The sequence below is a fragment of the Geotrypetes seraphini genome, chromosome 2 (assembly GCF_902459505.1).
Source record: "Geotrypetes seraphini chromosome 2, aGeoSer1.1, whole genome shotgun sequence".
Classification (NCBI taxonomy): Eukaryota; Metazoa; Chordata; class Amphibia; order Gymnophiona; family Dermophiidae; genus Geotrypetes; species Geotrypetes seraphini.
Window position 1 is genome coordinate 314,816,505 of NC_047085.1, and position 22,851 is coordinate 314,839,355.

Here is a 22,851-nt window from a genome sequence, read left to right on the forward strand (position 1 = left end):
TCCCTGTCACTGCAAGAACTCAATTTCCCTGTCCCATCCCCCAAGTTTTGGTGCAGTCCCTGTCCCATTCCTTTAAGCTCTGTCTTAACTGCACAAGCCTCAAACACTTATGATTTTAAAGTGTTTGAGGCTTTTGCAGATGAGAACAGAGTTTGCAGGAATGGGGCAGGGAATGGAAAAGAATTAGTGGGGAAGGGATGGAACGGAGATGGGGAAAAATTTGTCCTTTATCATTCTTTAGTGCAAAGCCTGGCTGGGAGAGGGGGGGAGGAACAGGGTGGAAAGCCTGGCAGGGAGGGACGGGTGGAAAGCCAGGCACGGAGGGAGGGGGTCTAGATGCAGAGCCTGGCAGGGAGTGAGGGCAAGCTCTAGTTTATATGTTTTTTTCTGTTTTAATTTTTAAAGTTAGATTGTAATAATCCATGTGTCCAGAATTTAGTCTGAAGAGTTTTCATGTTCCATCTTTCTCTCTCATCTGTTTTGGTGTGCTGTATAACTGATCTACAAATATTCAACTTGTAAACCACCAATGAGTGCTTGTATACTAAATGAATATAAAATATTTTTTGTGAAATACATTTTGGACAAAAATGCTACATAAAACTAGAAAAAAATATATATAAGTGAGATATGGCAGGGAGTAAGGGGGGGTTGACTGCAGAAACTGGCAGGAGAGAGAGTGGGGAGGGGGGCAGGGCACATAAAGCACAGTTACTTACCGTAACAGGTGTTATCCAGGGACAGCAGGCAGATATTCTCACATGTGGGTGACGTCATCCACGGAGCCCCAACGCGGACAGCTTTTCAAGCAAACTTGAAAGAAATTTCAAGCTTGCTGTGCTGCACCACGCATGTGTATGCCTTCCCGCTCCACTAGAGGGTGCATCCCCACCTCGTGGTCCTCAGTTCCATAGCCAGCAAAGAAGCCATCCCCGGGGAGGAGGGCGGGTTGTGAGAATATCTGCCTGCTGTCCCTGGATAACACCTGTTACGGTAAGTAACTGTGCTTTATCCCAGGACAAGCAGGCAGCATATTCTCACATGTGGGTGACCTCCAGGCCAACCAAAAAAGGGCAAGTGGGAGGATGGCAATTTAAGAAAACAGATTACGCAACACCGACTGGCCAAACCGGCCGTCGTTCCTGGACAGAATATCCAAACAGTAATGGGAGGTGAAAGTATGAACCGAAGACCAAGTGGCAGCTTTACAGATGTCCTCAACAGGTGTAGACCAGAGGAAAGCCACAGAAGCCGCCATCGCTCGGACCTTATGCCCCGTAACCCGACCATGCAGCGCAAGACCAGCCTGAGTGTAGCAAAAGGAAATACAAGCAGCCAACCAGTTGGACAAGGTGCGCTTGGAAACAGGATGTCCCAGCCGATTAGGATCGAAGGACAAAAACAATTGAGGAACCTTCCGATGAGACTGAGTGCATTGAAGATAAAAAGCCAACGCCCTCTTACAGTCAAGCGTATGAAGCACCACCTCACCGGGATGAGAGTGGGGCTTCGGAAAAAACACCGGAAGAACAATGGACTGATTGAGGTGGAAATCAGACACAACCTTAGGCAAGAATTTAGGATGAGTGCGGAGAACCACCTTGTCATGATGAAATACAGTAAAGGGTGGATCCGCTACCAAGGCCTGCAGCTCACTAATCCATCGAGCGGAAGTGAGCGCAAGTAGAAAGATCACCTTCCAAGTCAGGAACTTCAGATGAGATTTATCCATGGGCTCAAACGGGGGTTTCATAAGTTGAGCCAGAACCACATTAAGATCCCAAACCACAGGAGGAGGCTTAAGAGGAGGATGAACGTTCAAGAGACCCCTCATGAACCGAGAAACCAAAGGATAAAGGGATAGGGACTTTCCCTCAAGATGCCGATGGAAAGCAGCAATCGCACTAAGATGCACCCGAATAGAAGTTGTCTTCAGACTGGAATGAGACAAATGAAGCAAATACTCTAGGACCGAAGCCACAGGAACCAATACAGGGTCCAGATGATGAGAGGAACACCACGATGAGAATCTGGTCCATTTTTGGGAGTAGCAAAGCCGAGTCGAGACCTTGCGAGAAGCCTCCAAAACCTCCCGGACTGACTGAGATAAAGGAACAGAAGTCAGGGGGAAAGGAACCAAGCTGTCAGATGTAAGGACTGAAGATTGGGATGCAAAAGAGAACCCCCGACTCTGAGACAGCAGAGAGGGAAAAACAGGTAGAAGCAGAGGCTCCCTGACACTGAGTTGAAGAAGCAGGGAGAACCACGGCTGGCGAGGCCAACGAGGCGCAATTAGAATCAGAGTGGCCCGTACAGACTTGAGATGCACAAGGGTCCTCAGGATCAGAGGAAAAAGTGGAAACGCATAGAGGAACTTTCCCCCCCAATCGAGAAGGAAGGCGTCGGCCTCGAGACGATCCGGGGAGTACATCCGTGAACAATAGAGAGGCAGTTTGTGATTCACCGAGGAGACGAACAGATCTATCCGAGGAGTCCCCCACCGGTCGAAAACCTGTCACAGGACCCGAGAATGCAGCGACCACTTGTGCGGCTGGAGAAGGCGGCTGAGTTTGTCCGCCAGACAGTTCCGCTCTCCTTGAATGTAAACCGCTCGAAGGAAGATGTTTTGGGAAATCGCCCACTCCCAGAGACGAAGAGCCTCCTGGCAGAGGGACCAAGAGCCCGTCCCCCCTTGCTTGTTCACATAATACATCGCCACCTGGTTGTCCGTCCGGACTAGAACTACCTGATCGTGAAGCAGGTGGCGGAAGGCCCGAGCAGCCAGATAAATGGCTCGAAGCTCCAAAACGTTGATGTGACAACGACGGTTCTCCGCCGACCACATTCCTTGAGTGCGCAGACCGTCGAGATGAGCCCCCCAAGCGTACTCCGAGGAGTCCGTGGTTAGGACCTTGTGGTGCCGAGGGGCGAGAAAGAGCAAACCCCTGGAAAGATTTGAAGAGTTGGTCCACCAACGGAGCGAGCGTCTCAAAGAGGGAGTAACCGTCACATGACTGGAAATCGGTTCCCGATCTTTACGCCACTGAGAGGCCAAAGTCCACTGAGGGATTCGAAGATGTAAGCGGGCAAACGGCGTGACATGGACTGTAGACGCCATGTGACCCGGAAGAATCATCAGGCGGTTCGCCGAGACCGAGGGCAGGAGCGAAACCCGCCGACTCAGGCGGATCAGGGTCTCCAAACGAGGAGGAGGAAGGAATGAACGGAGGCGAACCGTGTCCAGCACGGCCCCGATAAACTGTAGGGATTGAGAGGGGCACAACTGGGATTTGGGAAAATTCACCTCGAACCCCAGACTCTGAAGAAAGATGATAGTCTGTTGGGTGGCTAAGATAACCCCCTCCCTGGATGAGGCCTTGATCAGCCAGTCATCCAGGTAAGGAAAGACCTGCAGCCCTCGGGACCACAGGGCTGCTGCGACCACCACCAAGCACTTCATGAAGACTCGAAGGGACGAAGCCAATCCGAAGGGGAGAACCCGGTATTGAAGGTGCAACTCCCCCACCTGAAAACACAGGAATTTGCGGAAGGCGGGATGCACCGGAACATGGGTATAAGCCTCCTTCAGGCCGAGGGAGCACATCCAGTCCCCCTCGTCCAGCAGCGGGTACAGAACCGGAAGGGAGAGCATACGGAACTTCTCCCGGACAAGGTATTTGTTGAGCCGCCGGAGGTCCAAAATGGGGCGCAGGTCCCAGGTCATTTTCGGGACCAAAAAATAGCAGGAGTAGAACCCCTTGCCCCGCTGACAGGGGGGGGACACGTTCCACCGCCCGGAGGCGCAACAAAGCCCTGGCCTCCGAAAGGAGAAGGGGAAGCTGCGATCTGTTGGAAGGACACGCGCCGGGCGGACTGTCCGGAGGAAGTTCCCGGAAGTTGAGGGAATAACCCTCTGATACGACCCGAAGGACCCAAGCATCCGAGGTGAGAAGGGTTCAAGAGTGATAGAATGCGCGAAGACGACCCCCGATGGGCAGCGGGGTCTGGGCAGCGGGGTCGACGACAGTGCGGAGGGGCCCGCCCCCAACCGCCCAAGGCGTCAAAAGGACGGAGCGGGCTTAGACGCCCCCTGTGCCTGAGGCTTCTGCTGCTGCGCCCGAGGCTGCTGAGGAGGTCTCCTAGGCGGTGGCCTGGAGAAAGCCGGCGTGGTCTTCTGCGGGTAGCGCCTAGGCGGAGCCCGGTAGGTCTTAGGTGCCGACGGTTTCGCCTTGGGGCGCACCAGAGAAGCGAAAGACCGTTCGTGCTCCGAGAGGCGTTTCGTGGCCGCCTCAAGGGACTCGTCAAAGAGCTCCGAGCCCACACAGGGCAGATTGGCCAGGCGCTCCTGCAGGTTAGGATCCATATCAACGATCCTGAGCCACGCCATCGGCGCATAGCGACCGCAAACGCAGAGACCCTGGAGGTCAGTTCAAACGCGTCATATGTCACATGAAACAAATACAGACGAAGCTGGGAGAGAGACTCAATCAGCCTCCCAAACTTGCCTCGGTGAGATGCCGGCAAGACCCCGTGAAAGGTCGGCATAGACTTCACCATGTGACGGAGGTACGAAGTGAATGTGAAGGCATAATTCAGAACCCGATTCACCATCATGGAGTTCTGATATAGTCTCCGTCCAAATTTATCAAGGGTGCGACCCTCGCGCCCCGGTGGAACCGCAGCGGAAACCCTAGAAGGCTGGGACTTCTTGAGGGAGGACTTCACCATCAAGGACTGGTGGGACAACTGATCCCTTTCAAACCCTTTACAAGGCACTGTGAGGTACTTGGATTCCATTTTGGAGGGGACAGCCGTCACCGCATAGGGGGATTCCAGATTCCATAAAAAAGCCTGCTGCAGAACCGGGTTCAACGGGAGGCGGGGAGACTCCCTAGGCGGGTAAGGCAAATCCTGCTCCGCCAAGAATTCCTTGGAATACTGGGACCCCAAGAGGTCCAAATCCAATGCTCGCCCCATGTCCTGAACAAACCTCGAAAACGAGGAGGGACGCAAACCGGACCGGTCATCCTCCGGGGAAGGCGAGCGGGAACCACGAGCCGCTGAAAATGAAGGCGAGGCCTCGCGTGAATAGCGGGGCTCACGGCCAGCTCCCACATCCGACCCCCAAGAAACAGCGCTGAGGGAATGCACCGGGGTCGGAGACCTCCGAGGTCCCGAGGAGCCCCTCGGGGAAGACCTCGGGGTACGGGGCACAGAAACCTTCCGACGCCTCGGAGAGGAATCCCGGGAGCCCCGGGGCGAACCCTTCCGAGGAGGAGATCGAAGCAACCTCGGATTAGAAAGGGTAAGCTCAAAAACCCGGAGCGCCTCGACGTCCCGGGCTGGCGGGGAGTGACCATGCCTCGGAGGCGAACCTCGAGAATGCTTCGGCCTCCTGGAATGGCGCTTCAGCCGAGGCCGACCCGAGTGCGAGGAACCCCCCCTGAGGCCTTGGATGAGGAGTCCGAGGAGGAGAGCCGGCGGGTCCGGCGCACCTTGTCCCGGGGCACTCGGACGCTGCGCTCAGGCTGGGCCGGGGCCGAGGAAGGCTGCAAATGGGCTAAGGCCGAGGACAGCTCCAAGGAAATAAGCGCCCGGAGCATGTCCTGAAAGACCGGGACCGCCATCATGGACGGCATGTCGGACGCAGCTGGATACTCCGCAGAGGGCGACCTCAGTAACGAGTATTCCCGAGGAGTAGATGACTTAGAAGACCGGGGCGGGTCCGAGGTCGACCCACCCGCCCCCGTCGAGGACCCCAAGGATGGCTTCTTCACCGGAACAGCGCCTGAGGAGGGAAGTGGGGACTTACCCTGAGGCGGCTTCGAGCCCGAGGATGAGGGCTTCAAGGTTGAAGACAGCCGAGGCGGGGCCGAGGAGACCAAGGCCGAGGTCAAGGCCGGGGCCGAAGTTGAGGCCGGGCCCGCCGAGAGCTCTACCACAAAAAGCTCCGCCATGCATGCACGATGGCGGTGGAGGGCCCGAGGCTGAAAAGTCGCACACCGGGGGCAGGAATCCATAGGGTGGTCCGCACCCAAACACAACAGGCACCACAGATGGGGGTCGGTGATCGACAGCAGCCGATCACACTTGGTGCACTTTTTGAACCCCGACAAGGGCCGGGACATGAAAAACCAACAGGCCGCGACCGATCGAGGTCCAGCGGCCACAGCAAACCGGGAGCCCCCGGATGCCGAACACGAGGAAAAAGTTTTTGGTTTTTTTTTTTAAACGAGAGCAAAAAACAACGGAATAAGACAACGCACAGCGACTCCGACAAAACAAAGCCGCGGTGCTAGAAGGCACTTCACATGGAAAGAAAACAAGACAGGGCTTCTGGCTCCGCGGAAACTACAGAACTGAGGACCACGAGGTGGGGATGCACCCTCTAGTGGAGCGGGAAGGCATACACATGCGTGGTGCAGCACAGCAAGCTTGAAATTTCTTTCAAGTTTGCTTGAAAAGCTGTCCGCGTCGGGGCTCCGTGGATGACGTCACCCACATGTGAGAATATGCTGTCTGCTTGTCCTGGGATAAATATTAACACCCCACCCTCTCGCGTCAATCTTTTTTCTCTTTTTGGGGGAAAAGGGTATCTCGTCTTATACTCAGATAGACTTATATTCAAGTATATACGGTAGTCTTATGTTAAGCAAAGTCTTTCAGTGAGTGCATTCCAGAGTGTGGAGGCTACTGGTGGGTATCATATCATGTGATGTCCTTCAGAGAGGAGGATTGCAAAGACCTGCAATGTGACATAAACACGCTTGAGAAATGAGCCACGACATGGCAAATGAGGTTTAATGTGGATGAGTGTAAGGTGATGCATGTCGGTCACAAAAATCTTATACACGAATACAGGATGTTCTGATGCAGTACTCTGAGAGACCCCCAGGAAAAAGACTTGGGAGTACTGGTCAACAAGTCAATGAAGCCACCGCGCAATGCGTGGCTGTGGCGAAAAGGGCGAACAGAATGCTAGGAATGATTAAGAAGGGGATCACAAATAGATCAGAGGTTATCATGCCGCTGTACTGGGCCATGGTACGCCCTCACCTGGAATACTGCATCCAGCACTGGTCACCGTACATGAAGAAGGACACAGTACTACTCAAAAGGGGCCAGAGAAGAGTGACTAAAATGGTTAAGGGGCTGAAGGAGTTGCCATACAGTGAGAGATTAGAGAAACTGGGCATCTTCTCCCTTGTAAAGAGGAGACAGAGGGGACATGATCGAAACATTCAAGATAATGAAGGGAATAGACTTAGTAGATAAGAGACAGGTTGTTCACCCTCTCCAAGGTAGAGAGAACGAGAGGGCACTCTCTAAAGTTAAAAGGGGCTAGATTTCGTGCAAACGTAAGGAAGTTCTTCTTCACTTAGAGTGGTAGAAAACTGGAACACTCTTCCAGAGGCTGTTATAGGGGAAAACACCCTCCAGGGATTCAAGACAAAGTTAGACAAGTTCCTGCTGAACCAGAACGTACGCAGGTAAGGCTAGTCTCAGTTAGGGCACTGGTCTTTGACCTAAGGGCTGCCGCATGAGCGGACTATTGGGCACAATGGACCACTGGTCTGACCCAGCAGCGGCAATTCTTATGAGGGTGTGGTTAGGGATACTCTTTGGAAGGACCTTAGTGACATTGAAGGTTTATAGAGGGAGATCCTGTTCTTCAAGTACTCTGGGCCATTTCCTTTCAGGGCCTTGAAGTATAAGTTTTAAATTTAGCTCTGGCTTGTGACGTTTTTACAAAAATGATGCGATGTGCTCACGTCACTTACAGCCTCCTATTAGTTTTGCACAGAATTTGGAATCAATCAGAGTTGGTGCAGACCCTTTGTAGTCAGACCAGTACAGAGTACATTACAATAATACAATCTTGATGTTATCATGGCACGTTCAACTGAGAAAAGATTTGCCTTCCCAGTGTAAGGAGAAAGGCTGCATAGTTGTTGCAAATAATAGAAGCAGCTCGAATGTTGCTTGGATTTGGGGGTTCAAAGTATGTGTTGAATCTAGCTGCATTGCAAGGTTCTGACTTGCAATACAGCTAGATGTCAGGTATGTGCCCACTTGTGTTAGGGACTCATAAAAGCTTGGTTTTACTTGGGTTAAGGCAACATATATTGTTTTTAGCCATTCTTAAATTGATGTAAGACAGGTAGTCAGTTTATTCCAAGCTGCAGATAAATCAGGTTCAATGGGTATGAGTAGCTGCATGTCACCCACAAAGATATAGAACTGTGTGTCTATGAAGTATTCAAAAAAACAGAACAAAGGACGGCAATCTTTGAAAAGAGGAAGCAAGGCCATACTAAAAGAACAGAACTTTTCCTAAATTTACACATGGAAGAAATAATATTTGGAAGGAAGTCGGGAACAGAATGGTTTTAATAATAATCTCAAAATATCTTTCTTATACACTTGCCATATTAATATCTGCTTGCCCGAGTCAATACTCTATAATATATATTAAAAAAAAAAAAAAAAAAAAAAAATCGGTTCATATACTTATGGCAATCACCTTAACAGTAATTCACAACTGGAAAAATCACTCATTTGCTTTCAATTTTGGTGGTCCTCTTTACATAACATACTTAAAAATGAAAGGTTAATAGTAGAATGTAAAGGGTCTTTGCTTCACTTTAAAAATGTATGGAGTCCTTTGTTATTGTTTTGCAAGTCCTTTTAGCAATGAGGGTACCAACTATATATCATTTTATACAATTCTTCCATTTCCACATTTGTTTTCCTAACACATATAGTTTACAGAGTAGCATGATATGCTATTGCTTAATGTGTTCTCCTATATTCTTTGTATATTATTAACATTTTCAATAAAAAATTAAACTTATAAAATACAAGAACTTTTATTTCAGTACATTGCCAAACAGGCTTAGAATGGATTACAATAAGAATTTAAAAACAGGAACCACAGTATCCCTGAATTACTATAAAACCAGCTAAAAATAGAATATTAAGTAAAATTAACAGAATACCAGAAGTCCCTATTTGATTACAGCCAGAAAATATTTCATTCCAAATTTCTAAAATTAATTTTAAAAAGATATGTTTTAAGCAATCTCCATGTAGCAAAGCTATGTTCTTAAGGCAGGAGGTAAAGAATTCCAAAGTTTTCATAGCCTGATAAAGAAAAGAAGATGTCAAAAAAAGTTGAAAACATTTTATGAACAGATTGAGAGTAATAAATTTTTTGACTTTTTAATAACCCTAATGTAGGACGACAGGAAGGTGTCATTTCATGAATTATTCTGAAAGTCATGGTACATTTCTTAAATGTACAAAGGCTTAAATGGGGAGTCAGTGAAGCTTTTGTAAAAAAAAAAAAAAAAAAAAAAAAAAAAAAAGGAAAGTTCCTTTCTTGGCAGTGTAGGCCAAAAACCATTCTGGCTAGAGCCATTTTGCAGCAATTGTAGATGGTCCAAGAGGGTCTCGGTACAGCGACTCATGTTCACCTAATTTATTCTAAATAAGATTTCACGTGCAATAAACTCCATTATCACTCTCTACTTTTGGAGTGTAGAGTAGCCTAATGATTTAGTGCAGTGGCCTGCAAACTAGTTTGAGTCTGGCTGCAGCAACTTGAAACTCTGGTTAAGTCACTTAACTCATTCCCCCAGATATGAAATAAGTACCTATGTATGTGTATGATATGTACCCTGAAGAATGGTCTGGCAATATACTTCTGTATTCTGCCATAAAAGCTTAATGATATCATCAAGCCGCTAGGACTCGAACACGAGTCGATGACAACTAACATATAATATGTAAACTGCTTTGATTGAAACCACAAAAAGACAGTATTTGAAATTCCACCCTCCTCTTTCTTTATGGCTGGGATCCAAGTGTAGGGGTTCATTATTATATATGAAATATTCTTCAGAATAAATTAGCACAATAAACATGTACCACAGTTTGCCTATTTTATTTATTTTTTAGCTACCTTATACCCAGGTCATGAGGGTAAAAGCCATTTCATTCCCAGGGTATATACAGTACTCAGGATTGCTAACTAGCTTCATTTTTTTAGGACAGGTTAATTTATCCCCATAACATACTTGAACTTATCTAGATCCTTCTGAAAACCAGGGTCGACTCACAACCATTGGGCACTACTAAGCAGTCACTTAAGGCAGCAGTTTCGGGGGGGAGCCAACTGGAATCAAAGCAAAACAATAAGCCCCGACTCCTGAAAAACACACAGATTCAAAGGGACAACAGAGGGCAGGAGGGGAAATGGGCACTTTCCAAAAAGCGACCTAAATATTGTTGAGGGGAGTGCACTTAATACCCTTGGCAGCAGCCCTGAATACAATACAACTTCTTATATCCTGTAATTTTTGACAGCCACCTGGCTGAATAAAACAAGCCAGGTAGCAACCTTGTATATCTGGACATTCAGCACATTTTCCCCAAGGTTCTCTAGAATTTCATCACCCACCCAGAAAACGCCATGCCCAGGATTCACCGGGCGAGAAAGCGACTGACGTTAGCAGCACGGCACCACACCTCGAGTGCCCACGAGAGTATCGCGAGAAAGAAACGTTTCTTTGCGGAGAACAGTCGCATCTATGCGTACGTTCAGAAGTTGATTTTTCACCAGAGCGCGCGCCACAAACCAAGCTACTAACCACCCTAGCTGTAGTGCAAACCGGAAGTAGACACACTGCCGGAAGCGGAAGCCGGGAGGGGTTTGGCGGCAAGGGGCGTGCTATGCTGCGGGTGACAGGAGGGCTGCAGCCTAACTCTTCCCGGTTGTTGTTGTTGCTGCTGCTATTCTGGTGCGCGCGACTGACCGTTCCGTTTACCGCTACTCTCAGCGGTTTGTTTACATTGTGACGTAATTGGTAGGGGCGGAGCGAATCTGTTTGCGGCGCCGTTGTCCGTATTTTTCTGTCGCTGATTATGAACGGGACGGCGAATCCGCTGCAAGACCGTGAGGAGCACGGGCTGCGGCTGGGCGAGAGCTTCGAGAAGCGACCCAAGTCCTCCTTCCACACGATACGCTGTGAGTACAGTTCCCACCCTTAAAGCCACAGACTGCCTCTCCTGAGAGTAGGGGGGGAGGGGCACGCCTCCATTCCAGAAGCCCTGCTCTTGACCGTGTACTTGAGAGCGTGCTATCTTTCTTTTGCTTTTAAAGAGAATCGGAGCCCCGCCCCCCGAGACAAAACTACCTGGTAAGATGAGAAGGCCTGCTTGGAGTAGGTTTATGGAGTTACCATGGCGATGGGAGGGTGTGTCTATTATGCGCCCTTCCTCGCGGCTGATACTTGGTGGCGTTTTTTTACCTATTGACTAGACGGCTTTTTCCTTGTTTTGCCCACTATAGAGTAGCCAGACGGGGGTAGACTCACGCAGTGTGCTTTGCTTAAAGGTTACGATCTTTGTTTTTAATTAAAAGAGCCTTCTGTTTGTCTCTGTCTTATTAAACCATACACATTTGGAACTCGCTACCTTTGGGAATACAATGGATTAGCTCGCTCTTATTGTTCTGAAAAATCTTGAAGATATATTTAAAAAAAAAATATTGGTTAATTATGTAATCTTAATTTTTTTCTGTATTTTCTCCGTTGAGTATTCTGATCTTGTGGTCTGTATTGAACATTACAGTATATGCAGAATATGATTTACTATGTTATGTGACTGTATTATGAGGGGAAATGCCAACTTTGAATGATGAGTGATTATAAAATCCAGAGCCCAAAGGTCCTTGATACTGCTTAACGAAATAAATGTTCAGATTTAAGTTCATTTATTAACATTTATATCCCACTTAAACCCCTCCCCACAATTTTTTTTGTTTCAACGTGGCTTACAATCTGACTAAAACAAATCAATTGTTTACTAAAGTAAAACCCAAAAATTCAAATGCAATAAGATGCTAGTAAGCAATACTTATACATAAAAGAACACATAAAAGAACCACAACAAAACTCCATCACTTAGGGCTCCTTTCACATTAAATGTCCTTTCTACACAGCAAATGTGACAAAGCCCATTCAATTCCTGTGGGCTTCATCACATTTGCTGTACAGGAATCACTAGTGTGGCTTTGTAAAAGAAGCCCTTAGCCATTACGTAACAAAAACTTATTTAATGATCTTTGAAAAAATCAGATTATTTACTTTGACTCCTAATGTCAAGGGGATGTGAAGTTCACCATTTTGTTTCTAGATATGCAAAACCAGCAGAATGAACTGATTTACAAATTATTTTATTACATTTAGGATAATTAAGTATTAGATTAGATATTCCCTTGTGTCCATTTTAGCTTTGCAAGGAGGATGATTCACCAGGCTCTGCATATAACTAGTTAGCAGTACTGTATAATATTTGATAGAGTGCAAAGTTTAAATACAGTTTGAGCTTTATGTAGGCAGCCAATGTAGAGATATTAATAGAGGGGACACTTGCTTTTATTGAGAGACCTTATAGATTAAATATGCCAGTGTCCTGTGCAGACAGAAATTTGTTTAGCACTATTTCCTTACATTCTGCATAAATAGTGTTACAGTAACCTGTGCTATTAATAAAGACTGTAACGGTAACTGAAATGTTTCAGTGGAAACAAGTTCTAATTCTCTAAAGACTGCAACCTATATGTTATGTCAGTCTGTCCAAATTAGACTGTAAGCTCTTCTGAGCAGGGACCGTCTATTAAATGTCAAAATGTACAGCGCTGCGTATTCCTTTCAGTGCTATAGAAATGATAAATGGGAGTAGTAGTTTCATAAGGTCCTAAACATTTTTGTTGTTACAACCAATACTTGTTCAAATGTTAGATATTGATAAAAAATTATTCCTAATATTTTTAGATTGGTTTCTAATGGATAGATGTTATTTTCTATAGTAAAGCTATTATTAATTGCAGGATTATTGGGACTAGACAAAGTTAAAAACTTTGGTTCCCTTTTACTAAGCTGTGGTAGAGGTTTCTATCGCAGCCTGGGGCACTAAGGCCCTGATTCTCCAAAGTGCATCCCAATTTTAGGCGTCCTACAGCTGTCTAATCAGCCAATCGGGATGCACGTTTTTTTAAAAAAAAATGCTCCCCAGGCAAGCCTGAAGGCACCTCCGGGAGCCTAGGGAGACCCGCAAGATGCCTAAGCTCGTCTAAGGGCCTTAGGCGGGCCTTAGGCTGAACCTAGGCGGCCCTACGCATCTTCCTAGTAGAGGAGAAGCTTAAAATGTAGGCCAGCAAAATGCTGGCCTACATTGTAAGTAGACGCGGCCGCTATACTTATCGCGGCAAGGGATCTCTCTGCCGCTATAAGTATAGCGGGCCGCAGCCCCCTGACCAGGAGGGTGCCCAAACCCTCTGCCCGAAGACGCACCCCCCCTGACACTACCGACTGCCCCCTCCCCCCCGACATTACCGATAGCTGGCAGGAGGGTGCCCAATCCCTCCTGCCCGAAGATGCACCCCCCCGGCGCTAACCTCCCCCAAACCTCCACGAGGCACGCCTCGTCGAAATAAAGCGGGCCCGCCCCTTCCCGGCCCATCCCGCCGAAGCCTAAGGCCTGATTGGTCTAGAAGCCTGGACCAATCAGGCCTTAGGCATAGCGGGTCCGCCCATCCCCACTTAATCTAAGGCCAGGCCAATCAGACCTTAGACTTAGTGGGGATGGGCGGACCCGCTATGCCTAAGGCCTGATTGGTCCAGGCTTCTAGAGCCTGGGCCAATCAGGCCTTAGGCTTCGGCAGGATGGGCCGGGAAGGGGCGGGCCCGCTTCATTTCGACGAGGCGTGCCTGCCGGCTCAAGACGTGCAAGACCCATCTAAGAACAGGTTTGGTGGAGTGGAGGTTTGGGGGTTGTTAGCGCCGGGGGTGGGGGGGGTGCGTCTTCGGGCAGGAGGGATTGGACACCCTCCTGCCAGCGAAAGATATTGTCGGGGGGGGGGGGAGATCGGTAATGTCGGGGGGGGGGGCGGGCGGGGGGGGCGGTCGGTAGTGTGTGGGGGGGTGCGTCTTCGGCAGAGGGTTTGGGCACCCTCCTGGTCAGGGGGCCGCGGCCCGCTATACTTATAGTGGCAGAGAGATCCCTTGCCGCGATAAGTGTAGCGGGCCGTGTCTAATCTAACCCGTTTCTCTAACCCGCGATTGTAACATGGACGCCGGTTACAGAATCAGGGTTTAGTTTAGGCCAATTCTGAATAGGACGCCTCTCCCGGGCGTCCTATTCAGAATCAGGGCCTAGGTGTCTTGCGGGCCTCGCCTTCAATATAGGCGGCCTGCCTGGGGAGCATTTTTTTTTTTTTTAAACGTGCATCCCGATTGGCTGATTAGACAGCTGTAGGACGCCTACAGCTGCCTAAAATCGGGACGCACTTTTAGAGAATCAGGCCTTAAATGCTATAACCCTGCTCCAACACTTGTAAAATTCTATGAGCATCAGAGCATTTAGCTCTCTGGGCCACAGTAGAAACTATGACTTAATAAAAGGGAGGATTTGTTTTCTCCCTATTAAGTTTCAATTTGAAAATTGAAGCCCAGGATTCCATAACATCCACACTTCTAATGTAATAGATACATCATTCTTGAACACATGGGTTGTGTATCTCTGATCGTGAGAACTAGTGTAGAGAGCCTCATTTACATTTTCTACTCCACCTCCTATCACTCTGGGTATCCTCTAATTTCTCAGTTATACTTTCTACTTGCGAGATGGTAGAAGCCTGTCTGTTCTGCTCATGTTTGGTTTTCTTTAATTTTTTTTTTTTTTTGTTATCCGGTTGTGAGGCTTTTTGTTGCTTCAGAGGCTCCTGGTGTTGGGACATTTCTGACTGCTAGAGAATACAGACTTTGAGGACTGAAGTCTGTAGCCAAGAGGCAGCCTGCTTTGCAGGGTACTTGCTTGGCCAGCCTGCACTATCAGCCTGAGAGCTCAGGGACCAGTCCCTTGGGAGCAAGGCTTGCACCAGGTTTTGTCTACAGATAGCTTGAGTGTAGGCTGAGTGGCCCCGTGGTGGGTTTTCACCAGGAACGGGTGCTATGTTTCCTCTCCCCATCTGCTAACGTGAGTCCAGTGGGGGTTTGAGGTCAAAGTCTGGCTGGTAGGACTGAGGAGCATTGTGAGGGCATGGGAGGATCTAACATTATCCATTTAGTTAATATTGTTTTCATCCCCAACAGTATAATCCTTTTCTAAAACATTTTTAACCCCCTTAGAAGTGGATGTGGTATGTCAAAAATCCAGGAAAGGCTGTAGCTATTTTGATGCCACTGGACCTGCCACATGCATTCTACTTGAGTAAATATCTTTGATCAAAAACTTTGTATGAAGGGGCAGGTTCAGAACATGTGAGACAGCATAGACCTAGATCAAACAAATTTGAATGTACCCACCCAGAGATTTTGGCACAAGCACATCAAGGTGCTATGTACACCCGACATACAAATTTTTATCCCATTTCATTTCATACATCCAGTAATAAGCCATACAAAGATCTCAAGTAATATTTAAGTGGTCTCCCCATAAAGTCAAAGTTAGTTTCCCACTCCAAGCAAATGACAACCTATCATAATCTAGTTCAGCTGTCAAATCTAACAAACACTTATGAAAAAATTTCAACAGTACTCCCAGTTGGGCATCTAAGCAGCATAGTTCACAGAAGAGTTTACGAGGGCTGTTCAAAAAGTATCAGACCATTATTCATAAAAAATACTCGTATTCAGATACAACAATCTTATACTAATCTCCTTCAAAGTAGTCTCCTTGGGCTGCCACACACTTCTTCCAGAAGTTACATGGAGCCATGTTGGGAGAGAAGGCAGCCTGAGGAATTACAGGTGTGTTGTATTTGGCCAGGAAACTCCATATCAAATGTGACGAATGGGCAAGTATGTTATCATGATGGAGCTGCCAATTGCCCGCTGCCCACAAGTCCGGCCATTTGCGTCTCACAGCATTACGAAGGTGACACAGAACCTCTTGGTAGTACCCCTTCATGATGGTTGTGCTGTGTGGTGCATACTCGTGATGATCCACGCCACTGGAGTCAGAGAAGACGGTCAGCATGACTTTGACATTGCTGTGGACCTGCCTTTTTTTGGCCTTGGGGATGTTGAATGCTTCCATTATGAAGACATCAACTTGGTTTCTGGTTCGTACCCATAAACCCAGGACTCATTGCCAGTGATCACTGTGCTGAGAAAGTTGGGATCACTGTTTACAGTCTCCAGTATGTCCTGTGCGATCTCCAAACGGAGTTTCTTCTGCTCGATCGTTAGCAGCTTTGGCACAAACTTCGCTGAAATTCTCCTGAAGCTCAAATCCTCAGTCAAAACGGAATGAACGGATCCAACACTGATGCTTGCCTCATCTGCAAGTTCTCTGATCATGATTCGACGATCCAGGGTCTTCACTTGGTCAATGACGATCTCATTTCTGGATGTTGAGGGCATACTAGAACGTGCTTCACTCTCTACTGATGTGCGGCTATCTCTGAAGCGGTTGTACCACTCCATTATCTGTGTAGTGCCCATTGCTTCATCCCCGAAGGCTTGTTGAATCTTGTGGATCGTTTCCACTTGGGAATCGCAAAGCTTTACACAAAATTTAATGCAGTAGCGTTGTTCAACTTTTTCTGTCATTTTATCAAAAATGAAAATCGGACCACGCTCACTCATCGGCGGTCTGCCGGCAACTGACAGCTTCTATAGGCAGGAAAAAAATTCAAGTATTCACATTAGGGTCGCCTACATACGTGCACTAAACCACGCCTCCCTAGCTTTATTTGTTTAAGCAAGAAAAATTAAGGTCTGATACTTTTAGAACAGCCCTTGTATAAGTGTCAGTGGTAAGTAGGAGTGCCTGGAGGGATACCACATAATGTTTCAATTGCAAGTAGGTCAGTACGTCCAAGTGGCTCCAATTAAATTGGGATTTCAGTGCTTTTCAGGTGGCCTATATCTGTGAGCACTTGATAGAGATACAGTATCCCTCTCTGTGCCCCAAGGAGAAACACCTCTGTTGTCATACCAGGAGAAGGAGGGGCCAAAGGCTACTGGGCCTATTTTGGTTGGCCCAGGCGACTCAGGCCCCACTTGTGGGTGAGGTTTGAGCCATTGGGCCAATCAGACACTAAGGCCAGCCATTCCTGTGATGGCTGGCCTGCCAGACGGACGGGCTTGGCACCCGTCTGTCCAGCCAACGATGTTAAAGTAGGGGAGTAGGGGGGATCGAGGGGTCAGCAGGAGGGTCTTGCGGGTCGGCAGGTGGGGCCAATCGGGGCCTAGGATCAGCCTAGGATCCCTCCTGCCCATATTTTAGGGGGGTGGGGGGTAGTTGGCTCACCTGGGCAGGAGGGGTTGGGCTCCCTCCTGCCTGATCTTGTGGGGGGGGGTCGCATGGCCAGGAGAGCTTGGGTTCCCTCCTGGCCCAATCGTTATCGGCGGGGGGAGGGTTCCCAGATCGCTGGGGCAAGAGGGCTTGGGCTCCCTCTTGCCCCGATCGTACTCGGCGGAGCCAGGAGGGCTTGGGCTCTCTTCTGGCCCGATCGTTTGGGGGGGGGGGTGGATTCTGTAACTGGTGTTGTTTTTGACAGACACCAGTTACAGAATCCAGCTTTTAGGCGAAGGACTGGCTCCTCCTTTGCCTAAAAGCTCTTTTTTTTAGGTTGATTATATGTTATTAGTGTAGACATAGTGGTGGTCTGGGCATTTAAACAGCTGAACGTAGAGGCAGGCCATTATTTTTTTTTAAAACTCCTTTTGGACCTTTTTTTGCTTCTACTTTCAACATATAGGGCTTTAGGCCAAAAGGGGACTTAGATGGGTGTTTTTTTTAATTTATAAATTTTGAATACATTATAATATCCAATAATTCCAAAGGAAAAAAGGATAAACACATAAACAATACATAATCATAATCAAACCATAGATACATAATTCCTTTCAAGCCCACATTAATGGGGAGCACATATTGCTGTTTCTAATCAAGAAAATAAAGGACAATAATTCTCGGTTCGCATTAGAGAACCTTGAATCATTCCTTAAAGTGGGATATTATTAAATTAAATTCTCCTTATATTCTCAGCTAGGTGAAACAAATCTCATTTCTGTTCTCTGGCAACTAAAAATTGTTGTAGTTGTATAGGATCCCAAAAGGCGAACTCAATATCTTGTAACTTAACCAGACATTTACAGGGAAATTTCAGGTAAAAGGATGCCTCCAGGGCCAAAACTCTATCTTTCAATTTCAGAAATTCTTTCCTCCTCATTTGAGTGGTCCTAGATACATCCGGAAAAATCCTAACCAAATCCCCACTAAATTTCATTAACCTATTTTTGAAGTAAAGTTTCATTATCAACATTTTGTGCATCTCGCTCATGCACGTTATTACCAGGGTGGACCGACTCTGAATCACATCCTGTGTATCTTCCAAAAATTCAGTCAAGTTTACTTCTGGTGTGGTCAGATGGTCCACCTCCTGGGCAGATTCAATTTTTTTTTGAGGAATATAGTAATAATTACTTATTGGAAAATTCTCCGCATTGGCCATTCCCAGTACTTCTTTAAAAATCTTCCTTAATAAAATTTCAGGTGACAATAAATGAGTTACTGGAAAATTGACCAAGCGGAGATTTTTCACTCTATTCATATTCGCCATAAATTCAATTTTAGAATGCATCACTGTAGAATCTTTAACCGCTGATACCGAGACAACTTGTAAATTATTACATTGAGTTTCAATAGTATTTAGTCGTTTATCCAAACAACCTAAGTTAGAATCCACATTTTCTAATTTAGAAGAAACTGACTGAGAAAAATCCCCCATTTGTTTCATCGTTACCCTGAGATACCCTTCAACTCTAGTTATTCCTAACCATAAGTCCTTTAAAGTATCGTATTTTCACTCATATACTGCGCACACGGGTATAGCGCGCGGGAAACTATAATTTATGTAAAGAAATTTTTATATACCACGCACACCCGTATACCGCGCATGCCGCCCTGACTGTCGCCGCCCGACTCTCCTTTCGCCCGCCCTGACTCTCCTCTGGCCACCCCGACTCTCCTTTCGCCCGCCCCGACTCTCCTCTGGCCGCCCCGACTCTCCTCTCCCCCTTGAAGTCCTGTCCCCACCCTGAAAGCCTGATGCCCCCCCCGATGTCCGATTCACACCCCCCCCACAGGACTGCTCGCACTCCCACCCCGAAGGACCGCTCACACCCCCACAGCCTCCCCCCCCCATCATGGAGAAGCTCCTATCGTTCTCCTGCTGCTTCCTCTGCCGGCGGTCCCGGGCCTTCTGTGAGCCCTGCGTCTGAAATGCTTCCTCTTCCAGTGGTCCCGACCCTTCTGTGAAGCAGGAAGCAGCGCAGACGCAGGGCTCACAGAAGGGCCGGGACCGCCGGAAGAGGAAGCATTTCAGATGCAGGGCTCACAGAAGGCCCGGGATCGCCGGCAGAGGAAGCAGCAGGAGAACGATAGGAGCTTCTCCATGATGGGGGGGGAGGCTGTGGGGGTGCGAGCGGTCCTTCGGGGTGGGGGTGCGAGCGGTCCTGCGGGGGGTTGAATCGGACGTCGGGGGGGTGAACTATGTAAAAAAAACATTGTAAAACGCGCTAGGTTATGCACGGTTTGTAAAAATCGTGTATAACGCGTGCATTATATGCGTGAAAATACGGTAATATCCTGCGTTTCCTCTGTTCATGGATTTTCTTCCACTCCTCCAGAAGTGTTTCTGTTGCCCATTCGATATGGAGAGCTAAATTCAGTGTCCTTCCCTGATGAAGACTTGAAACTCGAGTCGGGGGGACGGGGATAACTGATCAGTCTAATAAGAACAAAGAAAAAAAGAGAAGAAATAGAATGGAGTAGTCTTTTTAATTGGTCTGGGGTTCACAACAATCAACAATACCTCCATTTTCAGATAAGTTATTGAAGAATTACTCTCAATATCATTTCTGTAGAGTGTTAGTTAATTAGTACTGAATTTTAGCTTACTGGAGTGGTTGGTTTATGGGGACGGTGAAAGCTATGATGATCCCCTTATGAACCCCAGTTTGGAGTTATCACCAAATCATGGGGTGCAGGGTCTGAGCATTTCACAAATAATTATATTATTGTTTAAAGTTGCACAGTATTTTTTTATTAGTTTAAGAGCTGTGATTATCAGATATCACATCATATATGTTACCTAAGGATTTAAATTTGAACACTTACCGGTTTTGCACATAACATCACATCAAAAAGATGTTATGTCAAAAGGTTTTGGAGCAAATAACTTTAATGGCTATGCAATATTCTGTATTTGTTCTCCCTTGCCTCCATTCTCCTTATGTCTCACTTGTGTCAATATTCTTATTCCCTGGTCTTGTTATCCTTCCCCAAATAGTCTCTTTTTTTACTTTGTAAACTGCTTAGATTTCTTGTTTGAAAATGTTGTGGTATATCAAATAACCTGAATCTGAACCTATAAGTAGACAATTTGTTTGATCGGAGGTGGTAATATATTCCATATCTGAACTGCATGGTAAGATAAGCTTCTGTGCTGGGTAGCCTTGTATATGCAAAGCAATTCTATAAAGTATACGCCAACAGTTATGTACTAATTTCCTACATAATTCATGAGAATAATGGCACTTATGTGTGTAAATGCCAGAATTCTGCCTAAGCACTATTCTGCATATATGTATATAATGTATTTTACATGTGGAGTCTGGGTGGGACTCGCATGTGTATAATTTATAGAATACTGTAAGCTGAATATGAATTCCCAGCACTTAGGCGCACACACATACACTAGCTCTATAGAAGGCATGAGCTCACACTTAACTTATGTGTGCATATTTTCATTCTTACAATTACTCCCATATTGTATATTCTTTGGTGTGCTCAGTGGAATTTGTACATGTATTTGCAAATCAATGTTTTTCCCCTCTACAGATGATTTCAAGCCGGCATCAATTGACACATCCTGTGAGGGAGAGCTACAGGTTGGCAAAGGGGATGAAGTCACAATTACTTTGCCACATATTCCAGTAAGTTTCAGTATAACTTTCTAACGTATTCCTGAAATATTTAAAACTTTTTTCCATCTTACTCGCACATATTTTAGTAGTCAAAACTGAGTGCACAGATTCTCAATCCTGTCCACGGGACCCCACAACCTGTAAAGTTCTCAGGATGTCTGCAGTGAACATGCCTTTGAGTTAAACTTTTATACAACAGAGATATAATTGATGCAAATTTATCTTCTACATAATCATTGTGGGAATCCTGGAAACCTGACTGGCTGGGGAATTCTCAGGAAGCCCTGATTTAGATATTCACTGTATCTGGGAAGGCATTCCTTTTCTGTTAAGTAGCCTCTGACTCCATAAATTTTTGAAATCATTGATGATGAAACTCGACTTCACGCCTCCCGTACCATATAAAGAGAGTCGAGCACCTTCATTTATCTCGTGAACTCATCAGCTCGAGGGCTGGATTCCGTGCTTGCATCAATCACTGCCATCACATATCTTAGGACAAGCGGCCTGTAATGACGTTTGAAGTTGGCGATTATCCCCTGGTCCATCGGTTGGATCAAAGAGGTTATGTTTGGTGGCAGAAACACAAGTTTGATGTTGGTTAGTCGTATGTCATTGCTGTATGCTGCACAGTTATCACACATCATTACAATGTGTCTCCTACACCTTTTCATCAGATTGTCAAGCTTTTGCAACTATTCAATCCACAGTGTCACCATCATCCATTCGTTTTTGTTGCTTTCATATTCAAGAGGCAGGCATTTAATATTTTTGAAGCACTGAGGATTTCGATTCTTCCCAATCATCAGTTTCTCGAGCTTTTCACTATCGTCCATATTGCAAATGAGTAGCGATGTCAATCGTTCCTTTGGCACCTTGAAGCCGCGTTTGAAAGCCAATGTTCCATCAGGGATGGCACGCCAGTACAGTCCCGTCTCATTGGCATTGAAAACGTTGCATGGTTCATATCCACCAGTGACCGATGGCAACACTTCCATGACCCATCTTTCTGCACCAAACTCATCTGCATCTTGTTTTTCGCCATGCTGCTTCTTAAATTTTAAGCATTATAAACTTTTCACCTCTCTAGCCATCCATTTGTTGCTTTGAAGTAAGCAGAGGCCCACTGATTGGCAGTTGACGACGTCTAGCTTCAGCAAACCATTGTAGCAACGTCTCCAGTCTTCCCAATTCTTTTCCATTTCCTGGTAGGATTGCTGTTGTTTTGCCAGTCTTTCAGTATGGCTTGCTTTTTTTTTTGTGAATCAGAGAAATCTTACTAGGATGAACACTGTAATGTTTTGCAATAGAGACCTGACTCTCCCGTTGGTCAAATCTCTTTAAGACATCGACACGTTCAGCCAAAGACAATGACTTTTGTCCAGCGTGGTGGACATGTTCAGCCAGAGACAATGACTTTTGACCAGCCAAAGACACAGGTTTTTCTCCACAAGACACCATGATGCAGTTTCAAAAGTTCAAACACCTGGCCAGGCCTAGACTGCTGATCCAAAACACATGGCTCATCAATGTAAGAACGTGATTGCTTTTAACCGGAGTGAACGTAATGTGAATGCATATAGGTGCGACATATAACATCAGTGCGCATAAGCAGATTGTGTGCTTATCAAAATTGCAATTATCCGGAGTTTATGTCCACTGACTTTAATGTTAAAAAAAACCCCAGGACCATGGTGGTAGGCTGCGGATAACCAAAGCGTGCGCTTAACCAACGTGCACTTAGGTGGAGTCGACTGTACATGTATTTGACAACATATATGAAGTCTCAGATCTGTCTGTCTAATTAAATGGTCAGAAGTCTTAACAATCTATAGCAAAAACCCTC

The 22,851-nt window shown here is 46.7% G+C and overlaps 2 protein-coding genes across 12 annotated transcripts in view; one reads left to right on the top strand and one right to left on the bottom strand.

Annotated features, from left to right (window-relative positions):
- METTL6 (methyltransferase like 6) overlaps positions 1 to 11,133 on the bottom strand; it is a 47,572-nt gene extending 36,439 nt beyond the window's left edge. For 6 of the 8 annotated variants that reach the window (XM_033930047.1, XM_033930042.1, XM_033930049.1 and 3 more), the window contains exon 1: positions 10,463 to 10,601. The gene's annotated coding sequence lies outside the window, so the exon portion shown is untranslated. The other 2 variants (XM_033930044.1, XM_033930043.1) reach the window with 2 other exon arrangements.
- Positions 10,901 to 22,851, top strand: part of EAF1 (ELL associated factor 1) — an 84,001-nt gene continuing 72,050 nt past the window's right edge. For all 4 annotated transcript variants that reach the window (XR_004538017.1, XR_004538019.1, XR_004538018.1 and 1 more), the window contains exons 1-2: positions 10,901 to 11,029; positions 20,920 to 21,014. Coding sequence is in view for 1 of the 4 variants with exons in the window: in XM_033930050.1 (XP_033785941.1) it covers positions 10,927 to 11,029; positions 20,920 to 21,014 (198 nt within the window). In the remaining 3 variants the exon portion in view is untranslated. The remainder of the gene's footprint in view (positions 11,030 to 20,919; positions 21,015 to 22,851) is intronic.